The sequence below is a fragment of the Crocuta crocuta genome, unplaced genomic scaffold, assembly GCF_008692635.1.
Source record: "Crocuta crocuta isolate KB4526 unplaced genomic scaffold, BGI_CrCroc_1.0 scaffold177, whole genome shotgun sequence".
NCBI lineage: Eukaryota > Metazoa > Chordata > Mammalia > Carnivora > Hyaenidae > Crocuta > Crocuta crocuta.
Window position 1 is genome coordinate 5573306 of NW_027531880.1, and position 19652 is coordinate 5592957.

General features: G+C 33.2%; 1 protein-coding gene across 3 annotated transcripts in view; it reads right to left on the reverse strand.

Annotated features, from left to right (window-relative positions):
• Positions 1 to 4376: 4376 nt before the first annotated feature.
• Positions 4377 to 19652, reverse strand: part of ADAM2 (ADAM metallopeptidase domain 2) — a 107135-nt gene continuing 91859 nt past the window's right edge. For all 3 annotated transcript variants that reach the window (XM_077773073.1, XM_077773072.1, XM_077773071.1), the window contains 5 exons: positions 13619 to 13696; positions 13237 to 13378; positions 6358 to 6517; positions 5151 to 5212; positions 4377 to 4744 (listed from right to left, as the gene is read on the reverse strand). In XM_077773073.1, coding sequence (XP_077629199.1) covers positions 5155 to 5212; positions 6358 to 6517; positions 13237 to 13378; positions 13619 to 13696 — 438 coding nt within the window. In that variant the 3' untranslated portion in view covers positions 4377 to 4744; positions 5151 to 5154. The remainder of the gene's footprint in view (positions 4745 to 5150; positions 5213 to 6357; positions 6518 to 13236; positions 13379 to 13618; positions 13697 to 19652) is intronic.

A 19652-nucleotide genomic window follows, 5' to 3' on the forward strand; every position in this document is an offset into this window, starting at 1 on the left:
TGATTCCGTCGTGTGGGTGTGTGCGCGCACAAGTTCAAAGCGTGACGTGATGTGACAGGCCCAGTGAAGAATAAGGATGCTGCCAGGCACTGGGGAATGCTCACGGCTGTTTTCCTGACCGCAGATCCCGAAACATCACTTCTACAAATTACAGTGCCACGGAAGATTGAGACAAACGCCCATGATGGCAGAGTTTCTTAAATGTATGCAAATAAATCATTCTTCATATATTTTGTGTATTCTATTTTTTGGACTACGTGGGCCAAATCAATTCTTACATAATCATTTGAAAAAACTGTTGTTTGTATTCATCTTTACTTTGTTAAAGAGCTCTGATAATTGAATGAGAGCAAGTGTTAATTTACTTATTTTGAGAGAAAGATAAAGAGAGAGCAGGAGAGGGACAGAGAGAGAGGGAGAGAATCTCAAGCAGGCACCGTGTTGTCATCTCATGAACGAAGAGATCATGACCTGCTGAATTCAAGAGCCAAATGCTTAACTAAGGCACCTATCGATTATGTAAATCTCCCAAAGAACTAGCTCCTAGTTTCACTGAGATGTTCTACTGATTTTTTTTTTAATTTGATATCATTTATTTCTGCTTTAGTCTTTATTATTTCCCTCCTTCTGCTGGTTTTGGGCTTTATTAGTATTTATTTTTCTAGCTCCTTGAAGTGTAAAGTTAGGGTGTGTATTTGAGACTTTTCTTCCTTCTTGAGGAAAACTGGGTTGCTATATACTTCCTTCTTTTTACTGCCTTTGCTGTATTCCAAAAGTTGGACTATCATGTTTTCATTTTCATTGGATTACAGGTATTCTTTTATTTCTTTTTTAATTTCCTGGTCAACCCATTTACTCATTAATAAGGTGTTCCTTAATTTCCATGTATTGGTGGTCTTTCCAAAAAATTTTTTTTTAGTTTTGTGTGGAGTCCAAAATAATAGAAAGATCTGCAATAGGTACAGGCTTCAATTCAAGCTGCTCTACAACTTGGGCCATATGATCTGACATATTCTGTGACCGTTGTGTCAGAAGCAGGTAGGGATGCTATTTGGAACTTTTGGCAGGCCCCATAGGTGCATTATAATGCGAGTCTTTAGGATTTTGGAGGAAAGCCCTGTCATAAGCTATAGATAATTACTTTACTTTTCAGAAACGTCTGCTGCTGGGTCTTTATAGAGATTGAATTCTTGACCATGGGCCACCAAGTTACCATACAACCTCAGCTTCTTATCATGAGCTGCGTGTTTTCTGACCCACCAAGCCATAAGATTCATCATGCACAACAGCACTCCATCATCAAATGGAAATGGTAATTGTATAATCAGGCCCAAGCAGTCCCTGAAGGCAGAGGTAAGTTACATGAATAAGCGGGCTAAATGCTCATGGTCCCCTCTCCTGCCACACTGCCTTGCCTCTCCCAGCTAGTACTTAATGGCTTTCTGGGATTTATTTACCACCAGTTGGTGAAGAAAGAGACGACTTGGGCTTAGTAGACAGATGATTCTGCATAGTAAGCAAAAAACCACTAGAAAATGGAGAGGCAAAACATTACAGCCTTTCTCTTGGACATTCCTGAAGGACAGCAGTAAAAGGAAACCCTCCCAAGAGGAAATCACTTCAGGCAGTGTACTTAGTTGTGAACTTTTCTTGGAAGGAGTAATACCAAGACATGTAATGAATATTGATGGTTGGATGGTCAGGAAGATGAGTGGTGAAGAAAATTGGTGACAGAGAAATTTGGGGAAAACATATATAGATATACTTCTCTGAATGGGTAAAAAATGTGAAGATAGTTGTGTCCCATGTGGTTGTTCACTAAAGGGGGAATTCAGCAAAGGAAGATTTTAATAATCAGATGAAGAGGATGACTCATTCTGTGGATAGTAGTCAGCCTATTTCTCTAATCACACCTATTCTTACCCAAAGGGCTCATGAGCAAAGCGATTATGGTAGCAGACATGGAGGTTATGATTTGGCTCAGTAATATGAATATTCGCTCACCAAGCCCTACATGGTAACAGTCACTGCTGAGTGCCTAATCTGCCAGCAGCACAGGCAAATTCTGAATGCCAGGTGTGGCACCATTTCCTACGATGTTCAGCCAGATACCTGGTGGAAGATTGATTATATTGGACCACTTACATAAGGGGCAACATTTTTCCTTATTGGAATAGACTCTTGCTCTGGATTTTGATTTGCCTTCCCTACATGCAGTGCTTCTGTCAAAACTATCCTCCATGGAATTATAGAATGCCTTACTTAGCATTATGTTTTCTACTCAGCATTTCTTCTAATCAAGGAACTAACTTCAGAGCAAAAGAAGTGTGGCAATGATCCTGGGCTCATGGAATTCACTGGTTCCCCACAGTCCTGAAGCAATTGACTTGATAGGATGGTCAAATGGCTTTTTGAACACTTAGTTACATCATTGGGTAGCTAGCAATATCTTTTGGGGCTGAGACAAAGTTCTCTTAAAAGACTACTTATGCTCTGAATCAGTGTTCATATATGGTGTTATTTCTCACATAACCAGGATTCATGAGTCCAGGAATTGAAGGGTGGAAATAAGAGTGGGACCTTTCATGATTAACCCAAGTGACCCACTAGCAAAATTTTTGTTTCTTGTTTCCATGACTTTATGCTGTGCTGGACTAGAGGTCTTATTCTCAGAGGGAGGAATGCTTTCACCAGGAGACACAAGAATGATTCCTTGAGGAGGAGATTGGAATATTTCAGGATTTCTCTTAGTATTATCATGCCTTAGAATTAAAGTCAATAGAAAACTACAACAGTTGACTACTAATGGTCCAGACTCCTCAGAAGTAAAGGTTTTGGTCACCAAACCATCCCAGGTGCTTTCTGAGATCAAAGGGAAATCAGAATGGGTAGCAAAAGAAGGTAGTTGTAACTACCAGCTACAACCACATGATAGTTTCAAAAGTGAGGACTGTGATGCCATGAGTATTTCCTCCTTATAATGTCACAAATACATTGGTGTGTATATATACATATCTTAAGCAAGTATTTTTGTTTCCATTTCTCCCTTATTCTCTTCTAGCATAAGACATTTTGACTTTATGTCAGTACTTAAGTATTGCTGATTTTAAAACATAGCATTAAAGTTTAAAGATACCAGAAGAAGAGTAAACATCATTCAAGGATTTTATCTCCTCTGGACAAGGGATTTTTGTTTGTATTCAGGATACTTATATCACACTAGACAGAGTTATATTTATTTGGAGAATAAGTATATGATTGCAAGTTAAGCAGAGGTAGGCGTGTGATGATTAATTTTAAAAACTTTTAAATGTTTTATTTCTGAGAAATAGAGAGAGAGAAAGAGACAGCATGAGCAGGGGAGGGTCAGAAAGGGAGACACAGAATCTGAAACAGGCTCCAGGCTCTGAGCTAGCTGTCAGCACAGAGCCCGACGCGGGGCTGGAGCCCACGAACCATGAGATCATGACCTGAGCCAAAGTCAGATGCTTAACTGAGTCACCCAGGCGCCCCCTTGATGATTAATTTTATATACCAACTTATGAATCACCAGAAATCTGATAAATCATTATTTCTGGTTGTGTTTGAGTATATCTCTGAAGGAGAGTAGCATTTTAATCAGAAAATTGAAGATTAACCTCATCAATGGGAATGGGCATTATTTAACCTTGTGAGGATCTGAATAGGAAAAAAAATGATGGAGAAAGGATGAATCTGTTCTTTACTTGAGCTAAAACAGTCATCTTCCCCTGCCCTGGGGCACCATTGGCACTCTTGGTTCTCAGGTTTTGAGGTCCGACCTAAACTTAACAAGTCTCAGGTTTTCACACCCATATGAAATTCCACCATCATCTTCTTGGTTCTCTAGCTTCCGTATAGCAGGTCATGGGAATTTTTGGCCCCCATAAATATATGAGCCAATTCCTATAACAAATCTTCTCATCTATCTATCTATCCGTCTATCATCTATCTATAAGCTACTTACCTACTTACCAATTTATCATCTATCTGTCATCTAATTATTAATCATTGATATTCTATTCATTCTGTTTCTCTGGAGAACCTTGACTAATGCATTTTTTTATTGTAACTTCCTCTTAAGAATAAACTTTTTCATTATGATACACTTTTCTTTATGAATGCTTTCACTGTTAAAGTCGATCAAGCTTTCTTTTATATACAGTTTTGGTATATAGATTTCTATGGTATACATCTTTCCATCCTTTACCTTGAACTTTATATACCTGAGGTATGTCTTTTGTGACCAGCGTATAATTGAGAATTATTTCCAACTCTTAGGTTCATTTTTTTTGATTGGTAATGGACCTGACTATAATGTAATTACATAGTATTGCAATTTAAAATATAATAGTGACTTTTAATCATGGCGTTACATTTATTATAACCATTTTTTATCTCATGCCTATGGCTTAACAGAATTAGTGCACACTAACAATTAGTATGAGATAACTTTAAAAATAAGAAATATGTAATATAAAAATTTATAAATATGAATTTCTTACAAATAACTCATCTGTAAAATTTTACATGTAAATATAAATTTATATTTGTTATAATAGAACTCTTCTATCTTTTCTTGTCAGATCAGAACAATAACATGCAGGTTTTGAATCCCGGACAATCAGGCAATGGAGGTAGCTGGGGTTTGTTTTGTTTTGCGTTTTTTGGGGTTTTTTTGTTTTGTTTGTTTTTTCCTTTTTCCTGTCCATCGAAGATAATTAGTCTGGAAGAATAAATAAAAGAGAAAAAGTTACCTTTTGACCAATCAAGTTAAAAGAGGTTAATTCAACAAATAGCATCTTATTATAACATAAAGTTTTATCATGCAATTTATTTATAACCAACTTCTAAATACACAAATAGTCAAAGATTAAACGTTATAAGAAACAAATGTAAAAGATCACACTGCAAATAAGGTTTTAAATGAAAATTGAAAAGTCACTTATAGTTTACAATGTCTATGATATAGTTTACAATATTGAAAAATATTTTTGAATTCAATTTTTATTCTATCTAACAATATGACTATCACCATTAAACATATATTTATATTATTTACATTTATCTAATACATTAAATTTCCTGTTTCTCTGTCTCTGCCTTTCACTCTTTCATTATTTTATACTCACTGTGTTATGATGGATCCTGTTTTTCTGGCCACTCTCTAGGTTCACTCTCACTTTCAAGTTGCCTACATGTTTCAAAATATAAATATAATCACTTAAAATTATATTTTCTTCAAGATTGTTCCACAAAATTCTGTACACACTATCAATATTGATATAGTTTTGAATTCCCATCTATAATCTAAGACTAATCACTGCTTGAGAATATATTACCACTGAGAACACCGCTCAATTAGCAATCAAGACTAACATGAGATAAAACGCATTAATATAAATTTACCTAAAAATGAATGCATAATTTTCATTTTCATAACATTATTAGCAAAATAGATTTAAGCTGTCCTGTGATTCATCTTCTTCCATATTTTTTCTATGAATTTTACTAACTACTTTCTCTCCCAAAGATATTTGATATCATTTTTCTACATTTTACACACTGCATATTATTTCAGCAGTTTTACATAAAATTTTCAAAGCATTTCTGTGTAATGTATTCTCTTTTATTTTATATTATCTTACCAACTTTAAGTATTTTAATAAAATTTAATTTTTAATAAGTAAAATGAATACCAACACATATAAAACTCAAAGGCACAAATTATTTTATAACAATTCCCCTGAAGAAAAGTAACACAATTATAATATTTATTTTATTTTTGATGCATATTTTCAGATGTTTCTAAGGTTTTTTAATGAAAAGTTATTTGTTTTATTTTTTTCTGAAGATTAGCCTTGACTATAATCTAGATTTTTCAGTCACACTACTTTTTATTATTTTTTAAACTTTTCAACCTTTGGTTGCCTAACTTTCAATTTATCTAACTGCCTGAAAGGCTAATTACTCTTTTAGATTTCTCTGTTTCTTTTTAATAAAATGATATACACAAAATACTTTGAAATATATAAATAACAAAAAATAATGTTTAATTCATAATAGTTAAGATCAAATAATAAAAGGAGGTAGATAAGCATTAAAAATTATTTCCACTTAGTCTTACCCAGAGTTCAAATTATTACAATAAAAAATTCCTGACATTTTAAAATAGTCTATTTGTTATGCATTATACTAATTATTAATGTAAGTATTATATTTTACATAAAGGTAAAAATTAAATCTGAATTATTTGTTACATCATGATGTTTATTAATAAGTCACATATATGCCAACAACTTATAAAAGGAATGAATCTTAAATATGAAATCAATATACTCATCGCTTGTATACTCCTCAGTTCTCCATTTGTTTCTTTGGAAATAAACTTTTACAAGTATGGCAATCAGTACACAGAGAATAACGATAAAAGGAATGAGTAAGAAAGATGGCCATCTTGTCAGTTTGGAATGGTAAAAAGTTTCAATGTAGTGTCTTTCTAGGAGAGAAAACACCAGTGATTTGAAAGCATTTACCAGGAATATAATGAAGACATTTCTTAAGGGCTCCATCCACCAAGATCTAACAATTGTAAATATTTATGCCCCCAATTCCTGTTTTTAAAATGTTTTATTTATTTCTGAGAGAGAGAGAGAGATAACGTGAGCAGGGGAGGGTCAGAGAGAGGGAGACACAGAATCTGAAGCAGGCTCTAGGCTCTGAGCTGTCAGCATAAACCCTGATGCGGGGCTCAAACCCATAAACCGCGAGATCATGACCTGAGCCGAAGTCGGACGCTTAACTGACTGAGCCACCCAGGCACCCCTTAAGTCCCTGATTCTAAGGCACTAAAATATATACATCGATTAGTCACAAACATAGAGAAAATCATTGATGATAATATAATGCTATAAGTGAGGACTTTAATACCCCACTTACAACAATGGACAGATCACCTAAGCATAAAATCAATAAGGAAACAATGACTTTGAATGACACACTGGACCAAATGAGCTTAACAGATATATTAAGAACATTTTATCCTAAAGCAGCAGAATACACATTCTTCTTCAGTGAACATGGAACATTCTCCAGAAGTGAACATGGTTCAATTCTCAGCTCTTGACAAGTACGAAGAGATCAAGCTCATACCATGTATATTTCCATACCACAACACTATGAAACCACAAGAAAAAATTCAGAAAGAACAGAAATACTTGGATATTAAAGAACATTATATTAAAGAATGAATGGGTCAACCCATAAATTAAAGAGGAAATTAAAAAGTATATTGAAGCCAATTAAAATGAAAACACGACAGTTCAAAACCTTTGGGATGCAGCTAAGGCATTCATAAAAGGGAAGCATATAGCCACCTAGGGCTTCCTGAAGAAGGAAGAAATGTCTCAAATACACAAGCTAACCTTATATATAAAGGGACTGGGAAAAGAACAGCAAATAAAGCCTAAAACCAGCAGAAAAAGGGAAATAATAAAGATTAGACCAGAAATCAAATATATAAAAATATACAGTAGAGGGGTGCCTGGGTAGCTCAGTTGGTTAAGCTTCCCACTTCAGCACAGGCTATGGTCTCTCAGTTTGTGAATTTGAGTCCCACATCAGTCTTTGTGCTGACACCTCATAGCCTGGAGCCTGCTTCGGATTCCTGTCTCCCTCTCTTTCTCTGCCCCTCCCCTTCTTTGCCCCTCCCCCGCTCATGCTCCTGCGCATGTGCTCGCTCGCGTGTGAGCTCTCTCTCTCTCTCAAAATGAATAAAATAAAAATGAAATTTTTATGTTTTTAAAAAATAAAAAACAATAGTAGAACAGATCAACAAGACTAGGAGCTGGTTCTTTGAAAGAATTAATAAAATTGATAAGCCCTTAGCCAGATTTATCAAAATTAAAAAGGAAAGGACCCAAAATAAATAAAATCATGAATGAAAGAGGTCACAGCCAACACCACAGAATAGAAACAACAATAAGAGAATATTATGAGCAATTATATGATAACAAATAGGGCAATCTGGAAGAAATGGATAAATTTCTAGAAACATATAAACTACCAAAACTGAAACAGGAAAAAACATATGAACAGACCCATAACCAGTAAATGAATTGAATCAGTAATCAAAAATCTCCAAACAAATAAGAGTTCAGGGTCGGATGGCTTCCCAGGGGAATTCTACCAAACATTTAAAGAAAATTTAATAACTATTCTTTTGAAGCTCTTCCAAAAAATACACACAGAAGGAAAAGTCCAAACTCTTTCTATGAGACCAGAAGTACCTTGATTCCAAAACCAAAGACATCACTGAAAAGGAGAATTACATACCAATTTCCTTGATGAACATGGGCGCAAAAATTCTTATACTAGCAAATCGAATCCAACAATACATTAAAAAGTATTATTCAGCACAATCAAGTAGGATTTATTCCTGGGCTGCAGGGATGCTTCAATATCCACAAATCAATATGATACATCACATTATTAAAAGAAAGTATAATAACCATATAATCCTCTCAATAAATGCAGAAAAAACATTTGACAAAATACAGTATCCTTTTTTGACAAAACCCCTGAAGAAAGTAGGGATAGAAGGTACATACCTCAACATCATAAAGGCCAAATATGAACCACCCACAGCTAATATCACCCTCAATGGGGAAAACTTGAGAACTTTCCCCCTAAGATCAGAAACACAAGGATGTCCACTCTCACCACTGTGGTTCAACATGGTACTGGAAGTCCTAAACTCATCAATTAGATAACAAAAAGAAAAAAGGGAGAGGGGCATACAGGTTGGCAAGGAAGAAGTCAAACTTTCACTCTTCACAGAGGACACGACACTCTGTGGAAAACCTAAAAAACTCCACCAAAAAATGCTAGAACTGATCCAGGAATTCAACAAATTCACAGGATATAAAATTAGCATACAGATATCAGTTGCTTTTCTATATACCAATAATGAAGTAGCAGAAAGAGATATTAAGGAATCGATCCCATTTACAATTACACTAAATACCATAAAATACCAAGAAATAAACTTAACCAAAAAGGTAAAATATACGTATGCTGAAAACTAAAAAAAGCTTTTGAAAGAAATTGAAGACTCAAAAAAAAAAAAAAAAAGGAAAAATACTCCATTCTCCTGAATAGGAAGAAGAAATATTGTTAAAATATTGATACTATGCAAAGCAATCTACACATTCAATGCAATCCCTATCAAAAAACACAAGCATTCTTTTTATTCTATAGTTTATTTTCAGAACTGTTTGATAATATAAATGAATAGAAAGTGTGACTCCTGTAAAGAGCAGAAGCAGTCTTTCTCAATACTCTATTATTAATAAGAAATACTGTATATGTGATAAAATTTTCATAAATTCCAACGTGCCTTTCTTTCATTGTATTGATATGTATTTTCATGTCTTATCTAAGAAATTATCGCTTATTTCAAGGTCATGTAGAAATTATCTTGCTTTCTTCACGAATAAGGATCACTTGGTCTTATGTAGATATTCAATTGTTACAATACAATGTTTTGAAATTATTTTCCTTCTTCATTGAACTATCTTTGTATTTTCCTTGAAACAAACTGTTTAACCATATATCAAGGACTCCCTATTCCATATTCCATGTCACTGATATGTTTGTATATCTATCATTACCATGGCCACACTGTCTTCATTGTCTTCATAACGTAACTATCTGTAATATACTAAATTCAATATCGGGAAAATAGATTAAACTCCTTTTTTTGTTGTTCTCTTTCAAAGTGGGTTTTATAAATTGGCCATTCTGAGTCCTTTAGCAAATATTTTAGAATCAAATGTTAATATATAAAAAGTTGTATGCTCTTTGATTGGGTCTTTTAATCAATAGATTTAGTGAGAATTGACATCGTAAAATAATAAACCTGGTGTACATGGCAAATTTCTCAACTTATTTTTATGTTTAACGTCTCTCTTCATTTCTGTTTTAGTTTCAGTATAAAGGCATTATACATATTTTGTTAAATTTATTTCCAAAATATTATACTTTTATCATATTGTAAATGGTACTAATTTTAAGTTGGTTTCCATTTACTGCTGCTATTATATAACAATACTACTAACTTTCGAACATTATTTCCTCTCACCTATCAAAAGATATTATTTCTAGAAGTGTTTTGTAGATATCTTAGGATTTAATATTGTACTTAAGCACAACATATGCAGTCTCACTTGCTCCTTTCTAATAATAATGTTTATGTTCTTGATTTCTTATGTCTTGTTATCGCACTGGCTAGGATGTCTAGGATTGACGGGAAAATGTTGACTAGCCATGGTGAGAGCATAATTTGTTGCCTTGCTTTCATTTTTTTTAAAAACAATGTATTTCATCATAAGCTGTATTAGCTACATTTTCTGTTGATGCTTTTTATCAGATTGATCAAATTTACTTGTGTTAGTTCACTGCTTTTTAAAAAATTCATAAATATGTGTAAAATGTTTTGTCAAATGATTTATACATCACAGGAGAAAATCATATACGTTTAAGAAATAATTTTATTGATTTTATGAATCTGCTGATTGACTTCAAGTGATAAAGGAGACTTGCATTTCTAAGATAAACCTCAATTAGTCTGGATTACTATCCTTTTAATATAGATAGCTATAGAATATGCTAATATTTTGGTAAGAATGCTTTTGTTTTTATAAAAGATGTTGTCTTATAACTTTATTTATTTTAACTTCCTCTTCTGGATTTGGTATCAAGGTTATATCTTCCTTATACAATGAGGTTATAGAAGTCCCTCCTACCAGTTTTCTGAAAATGGTATTTCTTCTTTACAAAATTTTCTGAATTTAACTTGTGAAAACATCTATTTCTGGAGTTGGGGGGAGTTGGATATTTTTAGTGGTATTGATATTTAAAAATTATAAACCAACAGACCAAAGAAGTTTTAATTCTGGTTTCTTGGTTATACCTTTGATTTATAATTCCTTTTCCACAGGAATAGCCATTTTTAAAACTGAGTAGCTTTTTTAGCCTTGCTCCTTGCCCATAACTAATTGGGACTCAAAGAGCTTATGTACTATTTTGATCACTTTTAGTCTGAGCTGGTACAATTCCTTTAAAATGTGTGGGCTTCTTGTGTGTCAAATAAAAAGTACACCTTATTAACCAAAGGAAAGGTCATGCCCACAAGGTTTTTTGAGATAAGATTTTTTTCTATATTGGACCCCGGTAAGGCTACTATGAGATAACCTATTCAAGATTCTTTATGGCTTTAGTGTTTGAGAATTTTTAGAAGCATTCTAATACAACACTTAGAAAACCTTTTGCATAGATTAAGAGGTATAAAATGCATCACTTTATTTTTTTTGGTTTTCAAAAAGAATCTTACAGTTACATGCTTGACTTAATTTTTAACTGATATGAAATTTTATTGTTCAATATCTCAAATATAGTTTTTAGCCATTTCTCTCAACAAACATGTTTTGTTGGAAGAGTCTAGGGGTGAGAAGGTTTTATTTTCAAACTAAACCAAACCAAAACAAAACAAAACACAAAATCCTGTCTTTTATATTTGATCTACATTTTACTTGAAAATTGAAATGCTGCTTCATTAGTTATTACTGTCTTCTTACATCTTATCATAGGTAAATTATATCACCTACTGGATATATTTGCAATCTACCTGCAAATCTTGCTAACTAGAACCATAAATTCTATTTTCCATGTTGTCACAGGCAAGAGTGATGCCAAACAATCTGCCACTTAATAATATATGTCCTTATTTCTCCAACTTCTGATAACATGTTTTAAAGCTATCTTTGGATTGCTCACCAACAGTATTCTTAAGACAATTTCAACATATACTAAAAGTCTTCAACAGTTTCCTAGAGGTCTTTCTACCTTCTGTGCACCATCCACTTCCAAAGCTAATGCCACATGTCTTGGATTCTTTTGATATGAATACAGACTGGTTACGAGATTGTTTTCTATTATAGAGAAAAAGATGTGTGGGAAACTTCATTCAAACATAGAAATTTAAAACAATCATTTAATTTTATTCATTTTGTGTGTCACAAATTTGGGGAATTTGTGTTTTTTACCTCAAGGTAGTCAAATTTCAAATAGGGAAGATGATTTTCAACACAATGAGTTTTGCAATAGTGAGAGTTGCAAGAATTGGTATTCTAAAAAACCCAGTCAGAATCTCACTTCTATACATTTTATTGATCACTAAGGTCAACCTGGACTCTAGGAAATGAGAGGTCACTTCTGATTATTGGTGAAATCATGTTTGTGCACGGACAGAAGCAATAAATTACGTTGGTTTGAAGATAAGCTACTGCAAGCCAATTGTCCCACAGAATGGAAATAGCTAGAGATGCATTAAGTATGCTGTAATGTTTTGAACTTACCAATCTATTACCATATGGCAAACACTAGAATGGATGTGGACATGTTAAGAACTACCTCTAGCTCAAAATCTGGAAAAACCAGCTTTAATTATCTGAAATTTAGGTTTTTATATAAAGTCTGTCCCTAAGGATCATTGGATATACTTGGCTTGCTCTAAAATCCATCCTTCTTTGAATAAAGATTGTAGGAAACTATATTTTCTAAGAACTCCAGACTTCTAGTTATTTTAGGCTAACAGGGGTAACTGCAAAACTTTCGGAGGGTCAGAATAGTGAAATATTTACAGTATTTAACCTGTCTCTGCACCATCTCCCATAGTGGCTTTATACCTCTACCTCATGGTAGGCAGTACCCTCTCCTTGTGATCTACTTCCCAGTATGTAACCCATCATGCTAGATGGCTCAGATACTGATTCTAGTAATACTGCCTCCTTTCATTGTCCCTCCAGCCACAGAAGTGATAGTTGATTACTGTGTTGCCTAAAGATTCTCTGATTGGCTTTCATCTCTGCCACTGCGTGCTACCTGATGCCTTATGTTGAATTCCTTCCGTGTGAAGGACTAAAGTGATATTTGTTTTCCTGCCTGTGCTTTTACTGATATGCTTTATTTATAATATATGTTACATATATTATATTACTCCCTACAAGTAAAATATAAACTTTCTTGATATGGTTTATTATTTGAATCCATACCTAATCTAAACATAGAAGGTAGACAGCTAAATATTATTTATTTTATCAAATTTAGTAAATTGAAATGTTGTTTTAGTTATGTTTTCAATTTTTTATTAATACTTACCAGAACTGGATAGCCTAGTGGCTGCTTGATGTGGAAAATTTCCACTGTCAACACTCCCACCGGTCCAAGTATCATCACTATTTTCGCAATTAGGAGGTAAATATGAAGGGTTACAGTGGCAGTTCCTTTTATTATTGCATACCTGAAACCATGGGAAATATCAGCTTATAAGAGAAGTAGCTATAATTATTTGTGTTCTGGTAGACTTTTAAAATAATACTTAGGTCAAATAAGGCCAATCTTTTTATTTGGCTTATGAGTATATAAATGTGTGTGTGTGTGTATGTGTGTCTGTGTCTGTGTTTGTGTGTTCAGTTATGTGTTTACTTTCTAGTATTACTCTCATTAGTTTATATTGTCACATTATCTTATTGGTACTTACACCATGATCATTGCATTTTCCTGGATTACAATCATAATTCAAGTATCCAGCATCTACACATTCTTGATTCTTGCAAACCTAAAAAGAAAATAAGCCAAAGTAAAATAACTGAAATAACATCTATATTTGACATTTCATTAAAATAATTCACTACTGTATTGATATAAAAGGTATTTATTTAATAACAAGTGTTAATATACTAACAATAAGTTGATTAAATTAGAGTGCTGTTTCCAGCACTAGATGAGACTCTGATGATCTGATTGATAATTCAGAAAACAACAAAAGTATCTTCTCTTCTTAGGTACAGACATCAAATAAATAAAAGTAAAGATAAATGTGTCATAAATACTGTAATGAAAAAATGGTTTTATGAAAAAAGTACAGGGAATTTATCTGATATGTGAGAAGAGTTTAATAATCTTATCAAGCCTCTTATCAACCCCAGATGTTGAACAGGACTTAGGCAAGGATAGAAATGAAAGACAAAGTACTTATAGGAAAAGAAATAATATTTAAAAAGACCTTACACTGAAAGATAGCACAGACCTTTGAGAAACATTAACAGCGGTGTAACTTTTACACAGAGAACAATTATTCAATCATGAATTCACTAAATAATTGAGTCCTACTGCATGCCTGTCCTGAGAAAAGACCAGAGAACAAAAAAATCTCATATTGTTCATATTGCAGTGAAAGATACAGAAATACACAAATAAAAAGGCTAAATGTGATGTGACAGAAACTGTTATGGTGGGATTGTGTAGGGCCTTACATTATTTTTTAAAAGTTCATTTATTTATTTTGAGAGCGAGAGAGAAAGTGCAACTGGGGGGAGGGGCAGAGAGAGAGGAGAAAGCAAGAATCCCAAGCAGGCTCCCACTGCCAGTGTGTGGTTCAATGCAGGGCTCCATTTCATGAACTCTGAGATCGTGACCTGAGCCAAAGTCAAATGCTCAAATGACACAGCCACCCAGGCATCCCTGGGGCCTTACATTCTTAAGCAGAAAGATGGCCTATTACCTACAAGCAATTGGTTGTTCTTAGAGATTTCACTGGAAGATGGAAAACTGACAAAAATATGTTTTGGAAAAAAGGATGGAAAGGACAATAGAAAATGTTGAGAGAGACGAATTAGGACACCATTACAGTAGTCCAGGAAAATGATAACCATAGAGTGAAATTGAGTGGTAATGGTGTAATGAAAACCCATGGCTGTATTTGAGATATCATTAAAATGTTTAATCCACTTAATTTTAATTATGAATTGATTTTATTGGAGGATGAAAAGAAAGATGGGTCAATGACACCAAGGTTTATGGCTTATCTAACACACTAGGTAGTGGTACAATTGAATGAGATAAGGAAAGCTAAGCAGAAAGCTCAAAATTTTAGCAATTATTTTCTGAAACTTCTTTCAACTTCTTTCAACTATGCTTAATATTTTTAAAATATTTTCAAAATATTTTAAACTATGCTTAATATTTTAAAATATTACTGTCCTTATGGAAGGGCTCTGAGTGACATGGAAAATAAAAGAACATGTAATTGGAAATATTATTCTTATAAAAATGTTTTCTAAATAATATTGTCAATATTTCTTTGGGATTCTTTCCTCTTAAAAATATATAGTCATAGTATACTAATTTTTAAAACCAGAGAATGAATCTTCTCAAAAAGGTTTTGCTAAACATTACTGAGTATGAACTAATACATTATTAAAGGTGTCTGATAATTTTGGCAACCTATACCTCTGTTTAAGAAGGAAATATACTGATTATAAATTGATAGCCAGGCTATTCTGAGGGGTTGTGATGACAGAATAAAAGTTCTGGCTCTGGATACAAACTAGTGTTGCTATTGTTAGAAATATATCTGTCCTGTTAAAATGATGCCTTACCATTTAACTAGCACTTGGGCAGAGAAGTTAAATAATTTGTAGAGCTGTCATCCAGAAGAAGGTAAACATAATTCTCATAAGCATTAAGTAAATTCTTTGAACAAGAGAAGTATAAAGTTGAGAAGGCATTGTTGGTATTATGAGTATTCTATTTGTGCACTGAAAAAAACTTTTTTTGGCTTTAACCTGCTTCCTTCAGCTGTACCATGCAGAAAGGCTAGGAATAAACACTATTCAAAGTCAGGAGCTAGCTACAAAACCACAGAAGTTATTTATCACTATATCATGATATAAATGAAATAATGGTTCTTCACCAAACACTTTGAAAGAGATTTTTAAAAATTTGTTTGTGATAAGAAAAATGGTGCAGTTTCCTATTCTTGTCACTATGGTAGAATAGAATTCTGTAGAAATCTTCCTGTACAGAGAACTTAAAACAGTGAATAAATTATGTGCACATATTCTTTATAAGAACACATGACTATACCAGAGATAAAGTTAAAATAATTTTAAGTTCACAGAAGTTAAGGTGGGACAACGTGATTCCACAAAAGTAACCAAAAACTGAAGCCAGTATTCCTCTACAGGTCATCATCAGTGACCAAGCAAATAGGCTTTAAGTGATCATGTTTACCCTGTACGAGTGAAAGAATTGTAATCAGGTTTTACTAAATTCTGAAAAAAATAATCTAGATAGAGGCATCAATAAAATGGTGCACTAGGAAGTCCCAAGTTCTTGTTCTACCTTGGAGACATTTTTAAAAATAATAAGAAGGCAGCTGGCTAAAAGAATCAATTAAGAACTCTATAAACAGTCAATGGTCTATGGCAACCAAGAAAATGCCTGATTGAGAAACAGCCAAATTTAAAATTGTAGAAAAATTTGTGTGTGTGTGTGTGTGTGTGTGTTTTAAGTTTATTGGTTTATTTTGAGAGAGGGAGAGAGAGAATGCCAAACAGAGATGTGCTGTCGGTACAGAGCCCAGTGTGGGACTCAATCTCACAAATCATGAGATCATGACCTGAGCCAAAATCAAGAGCTGGATGTGTAACCAACTGAGCCACCGAGGTGCTCCAAAGTTTGTGGAAATTTGTAAATCAAATTTTTTCACTCCTTCCCCAGCATGGCAGAGTCATGGTCTGGAGGAAGAAACTGCTGAGTTCACAATGATTTCCTTTGAAATGAAGAGAGCAGAAGAATCCTTATTTTCAATTTCATATGTTGCCTGGGAGCTGCCTGAAGGACTGGTCTCTTTTAACTTAACTTGAGTCTCAGATAAGGAGAGGCAATGGACATTGTTCAGGAATGCTGCAAGGAGACTAAGCTTTGCAGACACCTGAAGCAAAAAATAATGGGTAAAGACATACAATAGATGATCTGAAGCCCAAAGGAGAGAATGGCATGAGACTGTTTTTTTTTTTTTAATTTAAAAAATATTATTTATTTTTGAGAGACAGAGAGAGACAGCACAAGTCAACAAGACACAGAATCTGAAGCAGGCTCCAGGCTCTGAGCTGTCAGCACAGAGGCCCGATGCAGGGCTAGAACCCATGAACCTTAATAACATGACCTGAGCTGAAGTTGGACGCCTAACCAACTGAGCCACATAGGCACCCTAAGAGACTATCTTGAAAAGTAAGATATCTGAAAATATCCATGTATGTGGGCAATCAAAAAAAGCCACAGGGAAGCTCAGGAAAGATGCATCATCACAAAAGTTCTGAGAGGACCACAAGCTTTCTTTCTCCTCAGACTGATTCCAAGACTTAGAGCACACCCAACTGCCCCAGCACAGAGTCAGTCTGCAAACACTGGGATAAGTGTCCAATTTTCAGCAACAAAAACAACAACAACAACTCAAAAGATAGAAACAGGACAGCATGGCCCATTCAAAAAATGAAGATTAAGTGACATAATGTTATCTTAAATAACCATACTAAATATGAAAATGTTAAATAAAAGAAAGGCTAAATAAAAACATGGATTAAGAAAGAAATAAACTCAGAAAAATTATATATGAACAAAATGATAATATCAACAAAAAGATAACAATTATGAATAGCAACCAAAAAATTATGATGCTGAAACATGCAATAACTAAATTTAAAACTTTACTATATAGATTCAACAACAAATTTTGGTTGGCAGAAGAAAGAATCAGTGATATAAAGATAGGGCATTTTAAACTTTGGAATCTTAGATGAAGAAAGAAAAAATAAAGAAAAATGAACAAAAGACAAAGAAACTTATGAAATACCATCAAGCAGATCAAAATACATATTATGGGACTTCCTGAAGTAGATGAGAAAAAAGGGGACAGGAAAATTAATAGAAAAAATGATGGCTGAAATGCCCCATGTTTGAAGAATACATGGATCTACAAATCCTAGGAGACGAATACCAAATAAGACAAAGGCAGAGAGACTCACACCAAAACACATTACAATCAAACACAAATGTCAAAGGAAAAAAAATCAAATCTTAAGAACAGCAATTGAAAACGGAATCACCATGTACAAAAGATCCTTAACAAGATTATAGCAGATTCCTCAGTAAAAACTTTTGAAATCGAAAGCAATGGGCTCATAAATTGGAAATACTGAAAGGAGAAAAAAAGCCCTGACAATTCTATATCCAACAAAACTGAGCTGAATTTGATAGGGAAAATTAATACATTCTTAGATTAAAAGGAAATAAAATTTGAGAGAGTTTATTACCATAAGACCTAACCTACAAAAACATACTAAAAGTAGTCCTTCAAGGTAAATGAAAGCTTGGTAGTCTGTAACTAGAATTTATAAACTAAAATAAAGATCTCTGGTAAAGATAAATAAATGGTGAAAGTATAAAAATTGGTAGCATTATAGTTTTCATTTATAACTCCATTTTGAAAATTTCTGAGATTTAAAAGTAAATACATAAAATTAAATAATTATAAGTTTATGTTAATGGGAACACAGTATATAAAATGTAATTTTTGACATAAAAAAGTGTGGAGGGCAAAGATGTATAAGAGTAAAGGTTTGTGTATACTTGAATTTGGTATTAGTTCAAATTAGATTGTTATAACTTTAGGATGCTATATGTAATCCCATGGTAACTACAAAATAATCTATAGAATATATAAACAAAAGGTAAAGAGAAGAGAATCAAAATGTGTCACTACAAAACATAAAGAAAAATGAAGGTGGCGATGGGGAAATGATGTACAAAACGCTATAAGAAATACAAAAAATAATAAAATATCTAAAGTAAGCCCTTTTCTATCAGTTACGTTAATGTTAATGGATTACATTCTTCAATCAAATACCATGGAATCGCAGAATCCATAACATTGCTCAACTCTATGTTAAAGAAACTCTCTGTTCAAGACATTCACTTGATATCCAATGTCACAAATATGTAGAAATTGAAAGAATGGAAAAATATATTCCATGAAAATAGCAACAAAAGGTAAAGAGAATGATTATAATATCAGACAAAATAGATTTTAAATCAACTATCATTGCAAGAAAAAAGTACATTCTAGATTAGTAACTAATCAAAATTCATCGTAAACATATAAATTATAAACATGGATGTATCAAACATCAGATCTCCAAAATATATGACACAAACAGAATTGCTGAGAAATATACAGCTCTACAATAATAGCCTTCAATATTTCACTTTTGAAAACAATGAGACAGAAGATCAATAAAGAAAAAGGATTTGAACAACACTATATAACAATTGGACCTAATAAACATACATAGAACACTGCTTAACAATAGCAAAATACACATTTGTCTCAATTGCACATGGGCATTGCATATATTAGACCATATGTAGTCACAAAACAAGTCTTAATAAATTTAGAAAGATTGAAATTATGCAGTGTCTTTGCTTATTACAATAAAGTGGAACTACAAAGTAAAACTAGAAGGAACACTGAAAGATTTACAAATATGTGGAAATTATCATATTTTAAATAAAATAATTGGTCAACAAAAATACACAATGGAGATTAGAAAATATTCTGAAACAAAAGAAAACAAAAACGCAATATACCAGACTTGAAATACAGGAAAACACTGCTGATGCTAATTTTTAACTATAAACCAACACATTAAAAAGGAAGAATGATTTTATCT